General features: G+C 46.6%; 6 protein-coding genes and 1 non-coding gene across 7 annotated transcripts; 5 read left to right on the forward strand and 2 right to left on the reverse strand.

Annotated features, from left to right (window-relative positions):
• Nucleotides 1–617: 617 nt before the first annotated feature.
• F5891DRAFT_1155606 (major facilitator superfamily domain-containing protein) lies at nucleotides 618–2,569 on the reverse strand (the record flags this gene model as incomplete). Its single annotated transcript, XM_041365212.1, has 11 exons — nucleotides 2,385–2,569; nucleotides 2,312–2,338; nucleotides 2,226–2,254; nucleotides 2,125–2,173; nucleotides 1,999–2,076; nucleotides 1,862–1,946; nucleotides 1,465–1,817; nucleotides 1,296–1,413; nucleotides 1,070–1,262; nucleotides 958–1,019; nucleotides 618–776 (listed from the first exon to the last, which is right to left on the reverse strand). The coding sequence occupies exons 1-11, from the start codon at nucleotides 2,558–2,560 to the stop codon at nucleotides 618–620; spliced, it is 1,329 nt and encodes a 442-aa protein (XP_041216891.1). The 5' UTR covers nucleotides 2,561–2,569.
• An 829-nt stretch (nucleotides 2,570–3,398) lies between these two features.
• Nucleotides 3,399–4,676, forward strand: F5891DRAFT_239627 (uncharacterized protein). Its single transcript, XM_041371036.1, has 7 exons — nucleotides 3,399–3,638; nucleotides 3,688–3,756; nucleotides 3,806–3,889; nucleotides 3,943–4,047; nucleotides 4,100–4,333; nucleotides 4,382–4,432; nucleotides 4,491–4,676. Exons 1-7 carry the CDS (start codon nucleotides 3,558–3,560, stop codon nucleotides 4,578–4,580), a joined length of 714 nt encoding a protein of 237 aa, XP_041216892.1. The 5' UTR covers nucleotides 3,399–3,557; the 3' UTR covers nucleotides 4,581–4,676.
• On the forward strand, nucleotides 4,536–5,211 carry F5891DRAFT_239648 (uncharacterized protein). The gene has a single exon (XM_041371037.1). The coding sequence runs from the start codon at nucleotides 4,656–4,658 to the stop codon at nucleotides 5,175–5,177; it is 522 nt and encodes a 173-aa protein (XP_041216893.1). The 5' UTR covers nucleotides 4,536–4,655; the 3' UTR covers nucleotides 5,178–5,211.
• Nucleotides 5,212–5,523: 312 nt separating this feature from the next.
• F5891DRAFT_988221 (uncharacterized protein) lies at nucleotides 5,524–5,960 on the forward strand (the record flags this gene model as incomplete). The annotated part of the gene is made up of 2 exons (XM_041377989.1): nucleotides 5,524–5,610; nucleotides 5,679–5,960. The coding sequence occupies 2 exons, from the start codon at nucleotides 5,524–5,526 to the stop codon at nucleotides 5,958–5,960; spliced, it is 369 nt and encodes a 122-aa protein (XP_041216894.1).
• Nucleotides 5,961–8,544: 2,584 nt separating this feature from the next.
• Nucleotides 8,545–8,617, forward strand: F5891DRAFT_t138. Its single transcript has one exon. It is a non-coding gene; the product is annotated as a tRNA-Thr (tRNA).
• Nucleotides 8,618–11,407: 2,790 nt separating this feature from the next.
• F5891DRAFT_1221801 (uncharacterized protein) lies at nucleotides 11,408–13,588 on the reverse strand (the record flags this gene model as incomplete). The annotated part of the gene is made up of 5 exons (XM_041369438.1): nucleotides 12,822–13,588; nucleotides 12,609–12,767; nucleotides 12,478–12,543; nucleotides 12,171–12,423; nucleotides 11,408–11,643 (listed from the first exon to the last, which is right to left on the reverse strand). Exons 1-5 carry the CDS (start codon nucleotides 13,482–13,484, stop codon nucleotides 11,408–11,410), a joined length of 1,377 nt encoding a protein of 458 aa, XP_041216895.1. The 5' UTR covers nucleotides 13,485–13,588.
• A 76-nt stretch (nucleotides 13,589–13,664) lies between these two features.
• Nucleotides 13,665–15,615, forward strand: F5891DRAFT_988223 (uncharacterized protein; the record flags this gene model as incomplete). The annotated part of the gene is made up of 9 exons (XM_041377990.1): nucleotides 13,665–13,798; nucleotides 14,238–14,247; nucleotides 14,453–14,592; nucleotides 14,636–14,774; nucleotides 15,013–15,081; nucleotides 15,124–15,160; nucleotides 15,183–15,207; nucleotides 15,234–15,351; nucleotides 15,402–15,615. Coding segments are annotated over 9 exons (886 nt in total), but the record flags the coding sequence as incomplete, so codon positions are not given.
• Nucleotides 15,616–15,622: the final 7 nt, after the last annotated feature.

Raw genomic sequence — 15,622 nt, forward strand, 5'->3', positions numbered from 1 at the left:
CATGCATGATGCATCAGTATTGTAATTTTATGTGCCATAGAATGCCAACATTTCACTTAAAAAGATCTACGTGACGTACTGAATCGTAAACGTCTCTAGGGATCAGACTTGCTGAGGGGATTGCGCATCATTCCTTTAGGGATCCGAGTACTGGAAAATGCGATGTCATTTTGGTCATGCTATGTTATACCATTGTGATGGTGGTGTTCCAGCGCATATCTAGTGTCAATAAGCAAGAAAAGCTTCTAGAATATTTCATACCAATCCGGGATCTACAACTGAAGAAAGTTGATGCGAGTGTGAAACTTCATACCAGATCGAAGAGACCATCCATCACAGCCAAAAACCATATCCGGCAAGTCACTTCAGGCTCCCTCTTCTCGCGTATCGGAATCCGATCGGAAGAAATTGCACAACACGCCTCTTTATCGTCCCGAGAGAAATATCCTGCGACGAAACGACCTGCTGCCAGTCCCAGTGTTGTTGGCCAAGTGCGAGAAGAGAGATAAGTCTTCATCTCCGGAAGCCGGATGAAGACCTACCTAGGACGCGCGCCTTCTGAGAAACATATATCGCACTATGATAAATGTCATGGCACCAGCCAGTGAAACGATCTGTTATGTAGTCGATTTAATTGCACTCAGCGCGAACTCTGGATAAAATGATAATAACGGTCGACTCACCCCGGAGAACAGACCGGGTATCCACCAGGTATAATTAGATGTTGGCAGAGCGCCAGATATGGGTGTTCCTGGACAAAGAATTATCATTTGAAGCTAGAACCGACACCATTGCACCCACCAATCAAACCTCCGATTCCTATCAGTGATCGCGACAAGTTTGAATAACATGGAAGCAATAGTAATGATAATATTCACCAGCAGTGAAGAAACAGATGCCCATCCGTGCACTATGATCCAGGTCAGATGGCTCGTACGTTCAAACATAAATGATCACTTGCCCAAGCTCAGAGACGTCGGGCGTTAAAGTAGCCATGAGTGGAGTCGACATCGCAACGTCTACATGCAGCGATGAACCCATGTTAATGATAGCTGAAAATTTTACTTACTCATCCCTGAAAGATAGCCATAAATCACGCCAAGCACAACGACGCTTGCCAAGCTACTCAGCCCAATCATGCCAAAAATGAGCACACTGCACAAAATTGCCGCCACTGTGGCTAAATTCACAACCCCCGTGAACCTCGCAATAAACCCTGACGTGAATCGCCCTAAGCAATTGGATCCATTTAATATCACTAACTAGAGACTCTGTCAGCAGACGCCGCGGATGACTCGTGTATCGCTGGAACTCATAGAGTAAAACGAAAAATGAACACTGATACCGTGCTGGATAGAGTCTAGTTGAAAGAAGAATAACGGGTAGTAGAACCCGATCTGCAAAAGAAAGCCTCTGCAGGATGGTTATTTGAAGAAAGTCAAGAATGTACGTTGCAGGTCTCACCCTATTATCAGGAGCATGAACGGTACATCGTGGATACATTTTCTAGCCGCCACGATATAGTTCACCGGTATCGCCGGCGGATCAAGGCGAGTTCGCATGCACAAACACGCAGTTAAGAGAAATAAGCTGATCAACCCTGCGCTTATACGGACGCCGTTGGAAAAACCAAGAGGGCCGTTGAGGAGGTTATTGAGCACGATCGGATGGATGATAGCACCTAGCGATGAGCCTGTAACGACGAACGTCATGACCAGTGTGCGCCCCTGTCGGAAGTGATGCGAGCTAACAGCCACGCTAGGAATATACAAGAGCCCCGTCGCGATACCCAACCCTAATCCTTGAGAGAGAAATATCTGACTGAGTCAGAAACCGAGATTTAAAAATTGGGGAACATTACCTGGTAGTACTGATCCGGTTTCGACAAAGATAACATGAACAGAGATAAACACTCCAGAAACGATCCGGCAATTATGAGATGGTAACTCGCGCAGCTTGCTGAGTATCGTCGAGAACTTCCAATAGATCTACACTCACAAATACCCTCGGTCGTGCAGTGAACCTGACACGAGGCCCACGAGCATGAGTAAAGAAGCGCTAGCGCTCCCGATCCATCTACAAGTCTTGAGGATATCTGCCATGAAAACGTAAATAGAAACTCACGATATAGCAGACGAAGTCTCATTTGTCAGGTAATGCTGGGTATAAAAGTCTGGAGGGCAATATGTCAAATGGTCCATGCTCGCTTTCGTTTGCAGCAATACCTTGATAGACACCAAACGAAGTGATATAACCATTAAATCAAGTCAGTCACAGAGCCATTTCCTGCCAACACCTGCAACAGACTCACCCGAATCCGCAAAACTGTACCAGAAACCTGTGTGGACTGAGTAGGAGCCAGCTCAAATATTTTGCCTTCTTACGCTCCAAAAGCGGTGGCCCAACCTGCCGAACCACCTTCGGAAAACTCGTGCGGGCTTGAGGGAGGGTCCCAATGCTTGGAGACTCGACATGCTTCCAATATCTCTGGGTCCTCTTTGTCCTCTTGCAGAGAAGCCCCTTCTGCATGAATCATTCGAAGTTCGGAGTCAGCTGCCATGCTGGGCTGGGAGAACTGACAATGACAGTAAGTACTAGTACTTGGGTATATATACACACACCTGACCACCGCGATTCTATGTCCGCCGAGTCGGACAACTGATGCTGCAACGTCAACATAGAATTTGCGTAGTCCATGGCGAACACGATCTTGCAATGGCGAGTGCTAGTGAGAGCTGACGCGCTGACATTCATGGACATCCGGAAGTAACAGACATGTCTGTGAAGGTGGTTCGACGTAACTTAGTAGGTGGTGTGTGTGGTGCATACGACTGCTATACTTAATCCTGTTAAAACATAGCTAGTACATATTCAAGTTTCGACGCGCGCCTGCCGTGGTTGTGACATAGCTGTGACGCCGCATGACGCGCATGTGACGCGGCAGTCAGACGCGGCCACTGACGCGCCAAATATTCCTATATGTTCTACATTCGACTTTCAGATCAAGTTGGATGAATTCACCACCATTCCTATTTGCCGTAGGTCCTCTGTCGCTGAGGTTAGTATCATTCTCGTATATACCACCTATTATGTAACTGACAACCTCGGTAGCTGGGTCTTCTACAGGTATACCTAATATATATACAGTCGACTCCCTCCTAACGCATACCTCTTGGGATAGCCCCAGATGTATGGCCTATTAGGGAGTATGGGGTATTCAAGAGAGCAAAAGCCCTGAAACCTAACTTTGGAAATCCAAAAATGTATGTCCTATGAGGGAGTATGGGTTATACCTGGTATGCGTTAGGAGGGAGTCGACTGTAGTTGACTTCGTCTGTCCCTGAGCTGTGTCTGCTACAGCTATGGGCTCGCTCCGCCGGAACCGATGGAAATTGTGTGGCTGAATGCATAGCCCTTGAAGTCAGCGTGCTGGCCATCATGCTTCGAACGTTGTTTGGAGTTCCGCCAAAGAGTGGGACGCCCATTCCCTTCTCACACCACTTCTCAGTGTACCCCGCCGTTTCTTTCATAACCATCTAAATCTACAACCACTCGTCATGACTGAATATCATAGGCCAGATATCGATCCTTCTTCAGGAACTCTTAGATCCAATCAGGTAAATGTTACTGAAAGCTCGGTACGTGGTCTCTTGAATTCATCGTCGTCCTTACGCATTATTCGTCCAGGACCAACCTCGTAGAGGATCTGCTCAGTTCCTGCAGAAATTGAAGAATGGGTTAACCAAAAAGCTTCCTGTGCGTAGACGTGAATACTGTTGTTCTGCATACGGCTAAGATTGTACAGAAACGCTCCAAGCGAACATGCAAACCCCCCACTGCGGTCCACGACGTCAGAAATGAAGGGGCTTCATCGAGTCAGCAAGTAGAGGTAAGTGCTCGGACTCGCTATTCCAGTCCTTTGGTTTTCTTAGTGGCCCTCAGGACACGTTGCATCTCGATCCTTCCAACGACAACAAGCATCCAACCACATCTGAGATTCCCAGTGACTCCGTGAATAAAGGGCTGTCCGGAGAGCCTGCTCCACAGGTATTTCCATCAAATACTCTGATTTTCTTCTCTAATTTTGGCGGTACCACAGGTTCAGGCTGCTTCTTCCGGCGAGGAAGTGAGACCTGATCCCAAATTAGTTGACGCCGAACTTCAGGGTGCATGTGATGGTGCACAAAGCATGCGATCATTCGGGAAACATGCGACTGCTATGGCATCCGCCGTCGACAATGCCCCAGCGGATCTTACTGCCGCAGATGATTTTGAGACGATGTATCTCCAACCCCTCAAGATTATTGATGCTGTCCTTGAGAAGATTACAGACGTATGGGCCATTCCGGTCGTTTGAAAGGGAACTCATCAAGTTGTATAGGTACATCCGTACGCAAAGATGGCGCTGGGCGTGCTATCTGCTGCATCCAAGGTATGTTTGGTTTCTCCTGGAGTCCAGTTTCCTCCTCAGAAGTTCTAATTTCATGAAGATCATAATTGCGCAGGCACAGCGCGACGTTGAAATGCATGATTTTGAAAAAACGGGAAGGTTTTACCATACTTCTTGCCCCATACAGTGAATGTGAGCCAGGGCTTGACATGAGGCATGTCTCGAAGGTTCCCAACCAGAGGCAGGCCCCGAGGACCAGGAGGATATGGTGCGCGATTCTTCTTGGCGAATACTTGCTTCACTTCCCCAAATCACAGAACTTCCATCTAGCTTTCAGATTCTCGTTACCTCTCGCCCGCTTTATGATATCGAAGATGCATTTTACGGCGCTGAGCATATTCTACGGTTGTCGATGGACGAGATTCCAGCAGCAGTGGCAGAGCGCGACATCCACACGTCCGTATCTGAGGAGCTGAAGGGGCTACCAGATTTTCGCGACAAAGAGCTTACAAGTCTAGCTGCGAAAGCCGATGGATCTTTCGAGTGGGCGCGTCTTGCTTGCGACCACATCAAAGACGCGCCTCCAGGCGTATGCCAAATGCGTCGCTTGTATGCTCTCGTCAACCGCAGGGCTGGAAAGCAGAAGAACCTGTTGTACGATATGTATCTGGTCATTTTGCAAGAAATCATGAGAAGTCATCAATATGACGACGACGAGTACAAACAAGCACTGGCAGGGTTTCGTTCTGTGATGGGACAGATACTTGGCACAGCTTTTTTTTTTTGATCAATAGTCAATGAAATTTTAGGGAACCCTGTTCGAACGAACTAACGAAAAGTTTCTAATGCTTAAATATTAAAAAATTACCACATACGGCCATAGCTTCTGCGGGACCGGGAACACCGCTATCGCTAATTATGCTTCTTTCGGTTGAAATCGATACTCGCAGAAACGACACATTACGCACTGCGCATCGCAACATTCGCAATCGTATCGATCGTACGTATCGCTCGCAACGTGCAACGTCTCGTATCATAGACATGCGTAGTACTTCTGTTATTTGTTAAATCTTAGGCCAATCTATTATAAATACTACCGATTTCGAATAAATTCGTGTGTGTATGCGAGAAGTATGGGTTGGGGAAGACCACACTCAGTATCAAAGTTGACATGGTATCAACACCTTCAGCAGGCTAGTACAGAGGAGGAGGGGGCGAGAGTACGTGCTGCTGAAGCACCATACATATGGTATTTGATAGTTTCAGTTTTGCCTCATATACTGACTAGGATCATATCATAGACAACACTATCCAGGATCTCTTCCCTCCAGAACAGCAAGACGATCAAAGTGCAGCTTCTGGCTCCTCCCCGCCTCCCAGTTCTCGTCGCGCAGCCCCAATACAGACACTCGCCAAACGAGCGCGCGAGAATACAGACACGAGACATATTGGACGCCGAAAAAGGGCTCAAACTACCTCGATGGACCAGTCGCAACCGAGTCAACAGAGCCACTACTCGGATGATACGGATATCACAATGGGTGAGACAAGTGCAGTTGTGAATAGTTAGCGAGAGCAAGAGATCGATGACAATGTCACTGACGATCCAACAATATTGGCTGTCTGCCCCAGTACGTTCATCAGAGTAATAGCAACGGCGCGCTTCGCAGGTTCTCTGAAGAAAGTACTGCTGATCCAACCTAAGAGCACCAAGTATCCAGCGGTAACTCGAGCCGCATCAGGAACCTGTATGTTTCTGAGCACAAGAGTGACGACTCACGACCGGCGATACCACTCACAGTGAAATATAGTGTGCAGCCTTGTCCATCGTAAAGATTGACATGATGGATGCAAGGGCGCCAAGTGCATTGGAGACAATAAAGCATTTGTAACGCCTCTGCTTCTTGTCGGAGTACCTGATCTCCACGAGATGCGTTACAGTCGTGTCATATCCCAGTGTCGCGCACAGCGTCGGGAAGTAGGCCAAGAAACACTGCCCTACTACCTGGAACATGACCGCAACCACGTCTCCCAATCAGACATCGGATCCCGCAGTCCTTTCATGGTCGTCTGCTTCCCAAGCTTGTCAGCCTTACCATAGCCATCTTCTACAAGGCGAGATATAAGAATTGCGCTTTTCTCTGGGGTGAACCACCTGGTGTCGTGCGGGACATCAGGAAGCATGAACATCGCGCAAACGGCGACCAAGATGGTGACACCGCTTTCAATATAAATAATCATCTACAAATCATTCAGTTATAGAAATGCTCGTCACCTGCCTCCATGCAGCTTGCCTAAATTTGTCCTGCATGCCGTGGAGTATAGCGGATGCAAACATGGATCCGAATGCAAAGTTGAGAAAACTTCGGCAAGAAACGAGAGCTAGTCTCAAGGCGACCTCGTCTCGCCTGTACCGTTTAGATACAAGAAATACAATTCGGGGGAAGAAGGGAGCTTCGGCAAAGCCGAGAAACAAGCGGGCGACGATAATGCCAGTATCACTTGGGTCAAACTATCAGAGACTGGATCTGAGTAATGCAAGACAAGGAAGTGTACTTCGTAGTGATTCTTGGGCACGATTAGTAGTCATCTTCATGAACGGTCAGTACTCAGTGTCGATGAACCTGACAATACTGATATCGTAAACATATAGCACAGAATGATGACAGAAGGCCTCTCCAGCCAGTGCAGGAACATGTTCCTGAAGAAAAGTTACGTTCAGCTGTTTCTCAATCGAGGATGAAACTCACCCTGGCACTCGCATGATAATGTATCCAAATAGAACGGACAAAATTGTGGCGTATTGTTCCTTATGCAAGTACAGGTCTTTCTTGAAACCTTGTAACCGAACGTTGCTGTAGGGGTCATTAGATTCATACGAGTACAACGGTACTATTTGACACACCTAATATTAGTTCTGTCAACCTAGGATGCACAGCAAGTGTCGGAATAGAGTTCGCAAAGACCCTGACCCACCAGATTCAAAGCATATAAGATCAGTGTTATGGACATACGTAAATCAAGCTTCCTCAGTAATCCCTCTCAGGTCATTACGAGTATGACACGGTAGGTAAGTCGTTGATAACGTTAATTGCCGTTGGATCACAGAGAGTGAGCATCGTTAAGGGTGGGAAAACAAACTAACATGTAGGCTTGGATATATTCTTGGCGACACACAGTTGAGAGAATACTGCAAATGATTACAGCTGGAAGCTATGGATCGCCTGCAAATGTCCTGAATCTATATTGACCGCACCACTGAGGATCACAAGAGCAAATCAGGCTGCTCCACCAGGATCAACCTCTAGTTTACCTAGCGACGGACCGGATCAGCGACTCTACTGATTGGTTTGGCCAAATAGTTTATCAGGGTGGATGATACAGCGTGAATGACAGAACTTCGCAACGAGAACGTAGCCATCACCCGGTAGAAGCCCCGGGCCAGGGGCCAGCGGATAGACACATCGGAATCAACCTATAGAAGTATAAAAATAAATACACCCTGAAAGTAGTTGATGGGACTGACACTGACCTGGATCCATTTAGTTTAATAACGACCTGCAAGTTGCTGTAGAATCTTAGTCGAGACTCATCTGAGCTACTGGCAGATGTGCAACCATCGCTGTATCTCTTCTCTATAGCATAAGCCTAGGAGAGAGGTTATGGCGCAATAATGCATTAACTCTGCTGGTGAAAAAGGTTTAGCAATGTGCCAATGATACTCCTGAGTACGAATCGTAGCGCATCACGAGTGCTAACCATCAGACACACCGGCCAAGCTTGCCTATGGTACATAAGCTCGTGAGAGTTGCCAATGCAGCAAACGACAAAAAAGCAGTGAATTGCAAAAATGATTTTACAGGTATAGATAATATGATACCAGTTGAACGTTGAATAGCGAAGGAGATGCTGTGATGAAACTGCGCCGGGTATTATGCGGGAATAGTGGAATGTGAAAATACTTGGGGCCGAAGTATATATGGCTGTAGGAAGCCGAAGACTCAGAAGAACATCACGAGGCACGGCATTATGCATCAATACCGTGTAGTAGTAGCAGTGACTACGATAGTCAGTCTGTTGAAAGTTCTGATCCGACCCGTAGTTCCCACGCAACGTTCAAGCTTCAACATGTGCTGGTCTTAGTAATCTGCACGTCCCGTTTAGCTCAGTTGGTAGAGCGCGTCACTAGTAATGACGAGGTCAGTCGTTCAAGTCGGCTAATGGGAAGTCTTTTTGTTTTGTTTCTCAGAAGTATCGGACCTTAACATCTATCATAGTGCCACAAAACCCGGTGATCCGAATTCAAGGTGTCTGGATTCCTAGTATCCTGGTAGCTAGCCTCGCAGCTGACCTACATGCATAGCTGTAGTATATAGTTCAGGGTGTCAGGTAAGCGTGATGCACTGCTTTGTAGCACTGCCCCTGCAGTACTACTTCCTTGTTGCTTCCACTGTGACTTCAAGTTTCTGTACTTAATTTCATACGATTATACGTAAAACACTGGCAGTCGGTCAAGGATGCATCTGCCTATTTCGGCGGCACAGGCGCTGGATGGTGTATATGTAGCACCAACATCACCGTTATGCTCCACCAAAATCGCTACTCTTTGACCCATATTTCTTGGATATGATCCTACTCTCAATTGATCCCAGTGGTTGGCCGGACAACGATACACATCAGGTTGCCACCTATGTTTTAGGTTCGTGAAGAGCAAGCCCGATGCTGTCACTTGACTCTATTTATGACTGGTTTTGCAGTGGCATCTTCGACTGCAATACTCTATGATTGGGGTAAGCAACACAGTATTTATCGAGGCGATTGTTGATGTCCCGGTATCATTTAGCACTGACATTCCGACAAGAGGTAGGTTGATGAGTTGATGTCATTACCAGAACAGCAGTACTGACAATGTATCTATAGGTTGAACTGATCTGGGTGAGTAGAACTCTTATCGCATATTGACGCCAAACGAACTAATTCGAGACAGACGCGACGCTGGTCTTTCATGACCCTTCTATATGTCATCGTATGTAGCCAATATTATGCGCTGTGGTGCACTTGACAAGTTATATATACTGATTTGAGAATATTCTAGGTGCGCTACGTTGGAATACTATACTCTATGTATGTTCACAAGGTCAACAGTTAGCACTGTACTAACAAGTCATCTTACTATCAGCAACAACCTACTGCGTATGTCTCCTTACTCTGTTGCCATTTCTTCTGACCAACAGTAAGCAGCGAGCCTCCCAGGAATTACGATGACAGATGTGGTAATTATCTCGTGCCAGCGTCTGCCTGCCATGCCTGTCCAACTGACTACACTTCTACTTAGGGGTGAGTGAAATACCTGTTTTAGGGATTCTATATAACATCTGAGATAGCTGTAAGTTTGACCAAATTATTTAACTCCGAGACTCTTCAGTAACTATGTTTTCTAGGTACCCTATTTTTCTTGGTACAAGCAGGGACATATTTCGTTATAAATACCATACTCGGCAGTGAGTTACTGCGCACTCCGCTAAGATTCGACTAAAATATCTTGCAAGTCATCATGGTTGCTCGATTATATGCCATGTATCAGGGATCAAAAAAAATCCTCGTCTTTCTCATTGCAGTCTTTCCAACTATCACAGCCGCCTGTGGAGTACTGTTTGTATTAGCAATCCGCACTTTGCCTTGGGGTATGCTTCGATTATCACGAAAGACCTTGAACCATCAAGCTGATACGACGGATTTCAGATGACCTCGTCCTCTCCGGCACTCATCAGTGTGTTTACGAGGTTCAGAGAAGCCAACAACTTGAACTTCTGTTGGCCGGGGTTTGGATACTCCGCATTGTGTGGGAGGGCATTGTACTCTGTCTTGCGGCCTGGATTGCTGTAAAACATTTCCATGACATGGGGTGTCAATTTCCAAGATGGCCCAAAGGGGACTGTTTCACGGTGTTGATAGAAAGTCATGTGCTTTACTTTGCAACGTGAGCTCCCAATCTTGACGCGATTGATTTTATTTCGCTGAAGTTCCACGTGTGCTAGGTTTGCTGCCGTTTCTTGTTTCAACCTTGGCTGTCTGTCTCCTAACATAATAGTATGTGTGCCGATTTGTAACTGGCATCTTACGTCTGACCACTGTTTTGTCTATAGGACTCATATTCCGTGGGAGCTCAAATTTATTATGCTATACTTCAAATCGCCATATTCGTGCAATTGTTCGTGCTGGGACCACGTCTCATCCTTAGTGTTCGAGACTATCACGCCAAGCTCACGTGTAACGCCGAACTAGCAACTTGTATGAGTTCAATTGCTTTCCAGGAGGAGTCAGGGCTCGTAAGCGTGTCGACTAGCACTAGCAGTGTGTAGCACGAAAATCGGGTACTCTGCTCGTGGACTCGTAAATGGTGCTGGTTTGGTTCCCGAAGTTGGAAGTGATAGGTGTATGTAGCCAATACTTAATGTCTACCATCGGGCATCGCCCCAACGGACAATAAACAAATACTCAATGTACTGTATCACTACTGGAATTAGCTATCTACCGGTATTCGCATTATGCTTTCGTGCGAATGACTCCAAAATTCTTCTTCTTTCAAATCTCAACATATACAGTGTATATAATTCTGCTGGTTCTTGGCATCCTGACTAGAAGCAGATGACCTTACTGCCTTGTTACTGCCAGTTCCATGGAGGACTTGAGCTCAACTCGGAAATGGCCGAAACCTCATTTGAGTGGCTTAAACCTTAAATCATCGGTAGATATTGCTTACATGAGTCCGAGTCAGCCTTTCTTTTGCGCGACATTTTCTCAAAGCATTCTTGACACAATCTGATGACATCGCATACAGCATCCAGCCATGGCCACGCACAGCCTGTTTCCGAGGACTTTGATATTCCAGACTTTGAGACTATACTACACGATATGTACACTCAATTTCGGCTTTAACTTTTTAACGTTCAACGTTAAGTGCTTGATCATCTGCCTGAAACGGTGAAACTCCAGCGCCAAGCGTGCGAAATCGTTTCAGAACACAAGCTCAAGTGGAGTATACACCTGAGCCAAAGTGGGGCATCGAAGAGGTTGTAGTGAAGTGTGCACATGGCGACGACGCGAATCGAGCGTTTCATACTGATCCGTTTTCGACACAGCACCAACTTTCAGATCCCATCGACGGGGAGGCTTGCTTGGATGAGCCAACATCGCGAGGTAGTTTGGAGTTTGCTCGGGTGCGTCTGAAGGAGCCTGCTCTGCTTCCAACGCTATCTTTTGGATCAACAGAGACCGGCACAAACGCATCCACCTTCCAAAACCTCTTTCTCGGTTCCAAAGCATGACTCGGAGATGTAGCGTTCTGGGTACCGATAACACCGTGAAAACAGCACGCCGAAACCATGGTGCTTCAAGAACAGGAGCATAGTAAGGAGATAACAGAGCGATCGCACGTCGGTGCAATCGGAGCTCAGGTGGAGCACGTGCATGGGGTTGATTGCAGATTTCTTTGCTGCTACCTGGTGACCTCGCAGCTGCCAGTATTTATAACGTTGTGCTTACGCATGCAAATCTAGCTGAACGGTTGAACGTTCAACATAGAGCACTGCTCTAATGAACGTAAGTGGATACAAAAAACTAGCTAACTAATGTGCAATGTGTCCTCGCACCTTGGTCTCACGATACCATAGCACAGTAGGTTCGTATAACTCTCACACAAAATCTACCAATGTGACCCGCCAAGTAGTCTTTCGACATCTCGGATCCTGCGCAAAGCGGCTTTGTATGCTTCTGATACAAAGTCTTCCCGAAAGCTCATCCCAATCCTGCACTATTCGAGTGCTCGCAGATGGAGCGGAGGTCTGAGTTTCCTGTAAGTCAATAAGTACACGGCCTTCACGATGGACATTTTCTGAGACTCCGCTCGTCTCGATGGTCATTTGCCAAGGAGATGTCGTCCCTTTCTGGTTTTTCAGGGAAGAACGCCAGAATATCCGCTGGGCTGAGAACAAGCACGGCCGCTGTAAGTTCTGTGGATGTGGGGGATCAAACTGCAATGGTGAGTGAGTCACTCTCTCGATGCGGCAGTGCAGAGCAAAGCTTACATTGTACTTCTCAATGGCGTAGGTGTTGGGTTCTGAGGCATCGAGGTGAGGTCGTATGAATCGAATCTGGCCTTCGTACAAAGATACTATAGCTCCTTCATGAAACAATTTGACGAAGCGTCCAAGGTCACAGCAGCAGGGCGAAGCTGCCAGAATGGCGTAAGCAATGGTGGTAGGTTTGCGTCGACGTTGTTGGGTACATTGGAGGGAATGTTGTACGCAGCCATCAATCGCGTGCTGATGAGCAAGATGCACGGAACCCGACCGGACAGGCGCAAGTCGTACCGTATCTGTACATAATCATCGGTATTCTCCAACTATAATATTTTCATCTTTGCACTTACGCGGAGTTTGCCGTCGTGTCCCTTAGGACAGTCAATTTCAACAGTCATATCCTTTCGAAAACCGTCATAATTATCGTTTAGCTGCATGATACGAAGGAAATGCCTCCTGTCGGCAGTAATCCAGCCATAAACGATATAGTCTCCTGACGCTGCATAGTTCCGCACAAACACATTTGTGCGAAAAATGAGAGGTATCGTGATTGAGGGTATCTTTGTATTTAAATGCACAATTCCGAAGGCATTAGATCTAGTTGGAATTCGTGAATACGGCGAATTAGGACCCGAAGGATACACCGCACCCGTCATTACACTTGGTTCGTAGTAATATGAGATTGTCACCACGAGATGATCTATACGGACCGTCTGGTCAAGGAAGGGGAGCCAGCACATCTCGCTCTGAAAGGTCGTGGATACAGCAGGGAATCCAGCTCCCGTGCTTGGTTTCACTAAGCATAAGTTGGAGTGTCGAGAAGGGTTGAGATTTCGACAATGGAAAAGTAACACTAGCCATGTCCCACCCGGAAGAAATTTGAGACCTTGAAATACACCAGGGAAATCCAGCGGAAACGTGTAAAGACGCTTAGGGACGATGCTAGACTGTGTCCATAGGTGGTCCAGTCGGGCAGCGGTTTTCAGCTGGTGACGATGTCTTCCGCAGTACATGAACGCAGATGGGGGTAACACTGGTCAAGGAAAACGATGCTGAAAGAGGACGTCACGCCAGACATGTCGTAATGAAGCAAATTCGTGTAATGTTTGGCATGTCTGTGAATGAGTATAAATTTTAGGGGGGTTCAAGACAGAGTAGTAATTCTGTCGCAGACTACACTTCCAAGTCTCACGATGTCCAGGACGGAAAGATACTTCATTAATCACGAGCCATACGTCGACCACGAACTTGGAAGGGCTGTGGACACCATGTGGCCATGTTGGCTGGCTTGGTACTACAAACATGGGTATCCAAATCAAGCGTTGTTGTGAGTAAAGAACTCGAAATTGTGGAACACATGGTCCTGCTGGTCATTTTCAGGCTTATGCATTGCCTGAGCAGTTGGGTAGTTAACGATCACGACATATGGCGTCACAGGTCACCAGGTGACAGGTCTAATTCATGCTTTATTACATAATACTTGCAACTTCACTAAATTACTACTACACAGTACTGCTTCTGCCAGTGTTCTTTCATGAGAGATCGACGCACTAGTTGACACTTTAGTGAGTCTGTCTGCGTGCAGCCGTTGTTTCTAATCACATAGCAACTAATTTGCAGCTGTGTTGCAGGTTGCGACTGGCCGCTGATAGACTCGGAGATGTCGACTACTGACCAAACATCAAGTACTAATTTACTTCCACCTCAAGTTTTTGTCCGTACCTTGGAGTAATGACCTCCATTATTTGATGAATGGATTTGAACAGCCTGTATCAAGTAAGTCGTCTATCAGTGTTCATTCTTAATGTGACATAAGTAGTTATCTGTATGCGTAACCACTAGCCAGTGTCCCTGTGACCAGGCGGATATTCAATCGTCTCCGTTGTCAACCACATAATCCGAACAATCCATTGTCCTGTATATCCTTGATAAGACAATTGTTATCATGTCATCAGATGTCTACTGTACCATCACGGGATAGACCCTGAGAGACCATACGGGCTCTTCTCAGGCCATAGGCTGTCAACGTGTTGTTGATGAGCCCGGCATCGGTGATGGAATACACCTCCTGTGGACACGTAGCCCCTTTAGCATGAGGCGCTTTTGCAGGGTCAAGTTCAAGTATTGGTCTTAACCTGTAAGCCCAACACTTGCTGGTGCATAGCGTTTTACTCCCATTTACTTCAATCTCGATGAAGTCCGCAATCCATAATACGTTCTCGACGAACAAGAAAGAAGATGATCTGGAAGAGCTAGAACATATGCCGGCATCTAATTCCCAAACAGAAGCAAGCCCTCGGATGGTGGGTTTCAGGCCTGGGGGACTGTCTTGGGTGGTAAGCCGTGTTTCGAATGATTCCCGCATATTGCGTCTAACAATCACGATATGCCTAGTTTCCTCATGCAATTTTGTGGCTTTGGGTTGGTTCGAATTCCGTTCGTTTCAAGACACGTATCAGTCAACAGCATTTGAACAGATACATATCATCTTTTGGAGTTTATCAAGGTACCCATCAGTCGCATGATACTTTACATACAAAGTTGATGAACGACCTCGGAAGATTATTACACACGAGTTTATATGACCAATTATCCACCATCTGCAATATCGTAAGTGAATGTGTTTGCTCTGCGGTTCTTAGTCTCACTTAGTATCAGATGGATTGGTGCATTGACCTCGTTCCTCACAGTCAATGTCACGTTGATCTCAGGTCCACTTTATGACCGAGGGTGGTTGTGAGTTGCTATATCTTTATACATAGTCAATCGTTAATTCCTGCACAAATCACGGATAGCTATCGATTGATGATCGTGGGGTCGCTGCTCCAATCACTGTCCTTGTTCGCTTTGTCCTTCACGAAGCCTGGTCAATTCTACTTGGTGAGCAGCCCCACCAATTTTGTGATGGGCTACCTATACGTTGCGACCAGGCTTTTATGGTTCAAGGCGTCATTTCTGGGTTTGGGATGGGCCTAACGTATGCTCCCAGCATTGCGGTCGTTTCTCAACACTTCTCTTCTAGAAAACGTACATTAGTGATGTCTCTCGTCACATCTGGTACACCACTTGGTTCCATGATTCATCCGATCATGCTCAATAACCTTTTGAATGGTACTGTTGGCTTTGCAAAAGGCGTTCGCGCTAGTGCGGG

This window comes from Suillus fuscotomentosus (assembly GCF_016647785.1).
Source record: "Suillus fuscotomentosus strain FC203 chromosome Unknown F5891scaffold_205, whole genome shotgun sequence".
Taxonomy (NCBI): Eukaryota; Fungi; Basidiomycota; class Agaricomycetes; order Boletales; family Suillaceae; genus Suillus; species Suillus fuscotomentosus.

Coding starts and splice junctions, on each gene's coding strand:
- F5891DRAFT_239627 (XM_041371036.1), top strand. CDS start 3,558: ATGACTGAATATCATAGGCCAGATATCGATCCTTCTTCAGGAACTCTT. Junction 3,890..3,942: donor CATCGAGTCAGCAAGTAGAG/GTAAGTGCTCGG, acceptor AGTGGCCCTCAG/GACACGTTGCATCTCGATCC. Junction 4,048..4,099: donor CCGGAGAGCCTGCTCCACAG/GTATTTCCATCA, acceptor GCGGTACCACAG/GTTCAGGCTGCTTCTTCCGG.
- F5891DRAFT_239648 (XM_041371037.1), top strand. CDS start 4,656: ATGGTGCGCGATTCTTCTTGGCGAATACTTGCTTCACTTCCCCAAATC.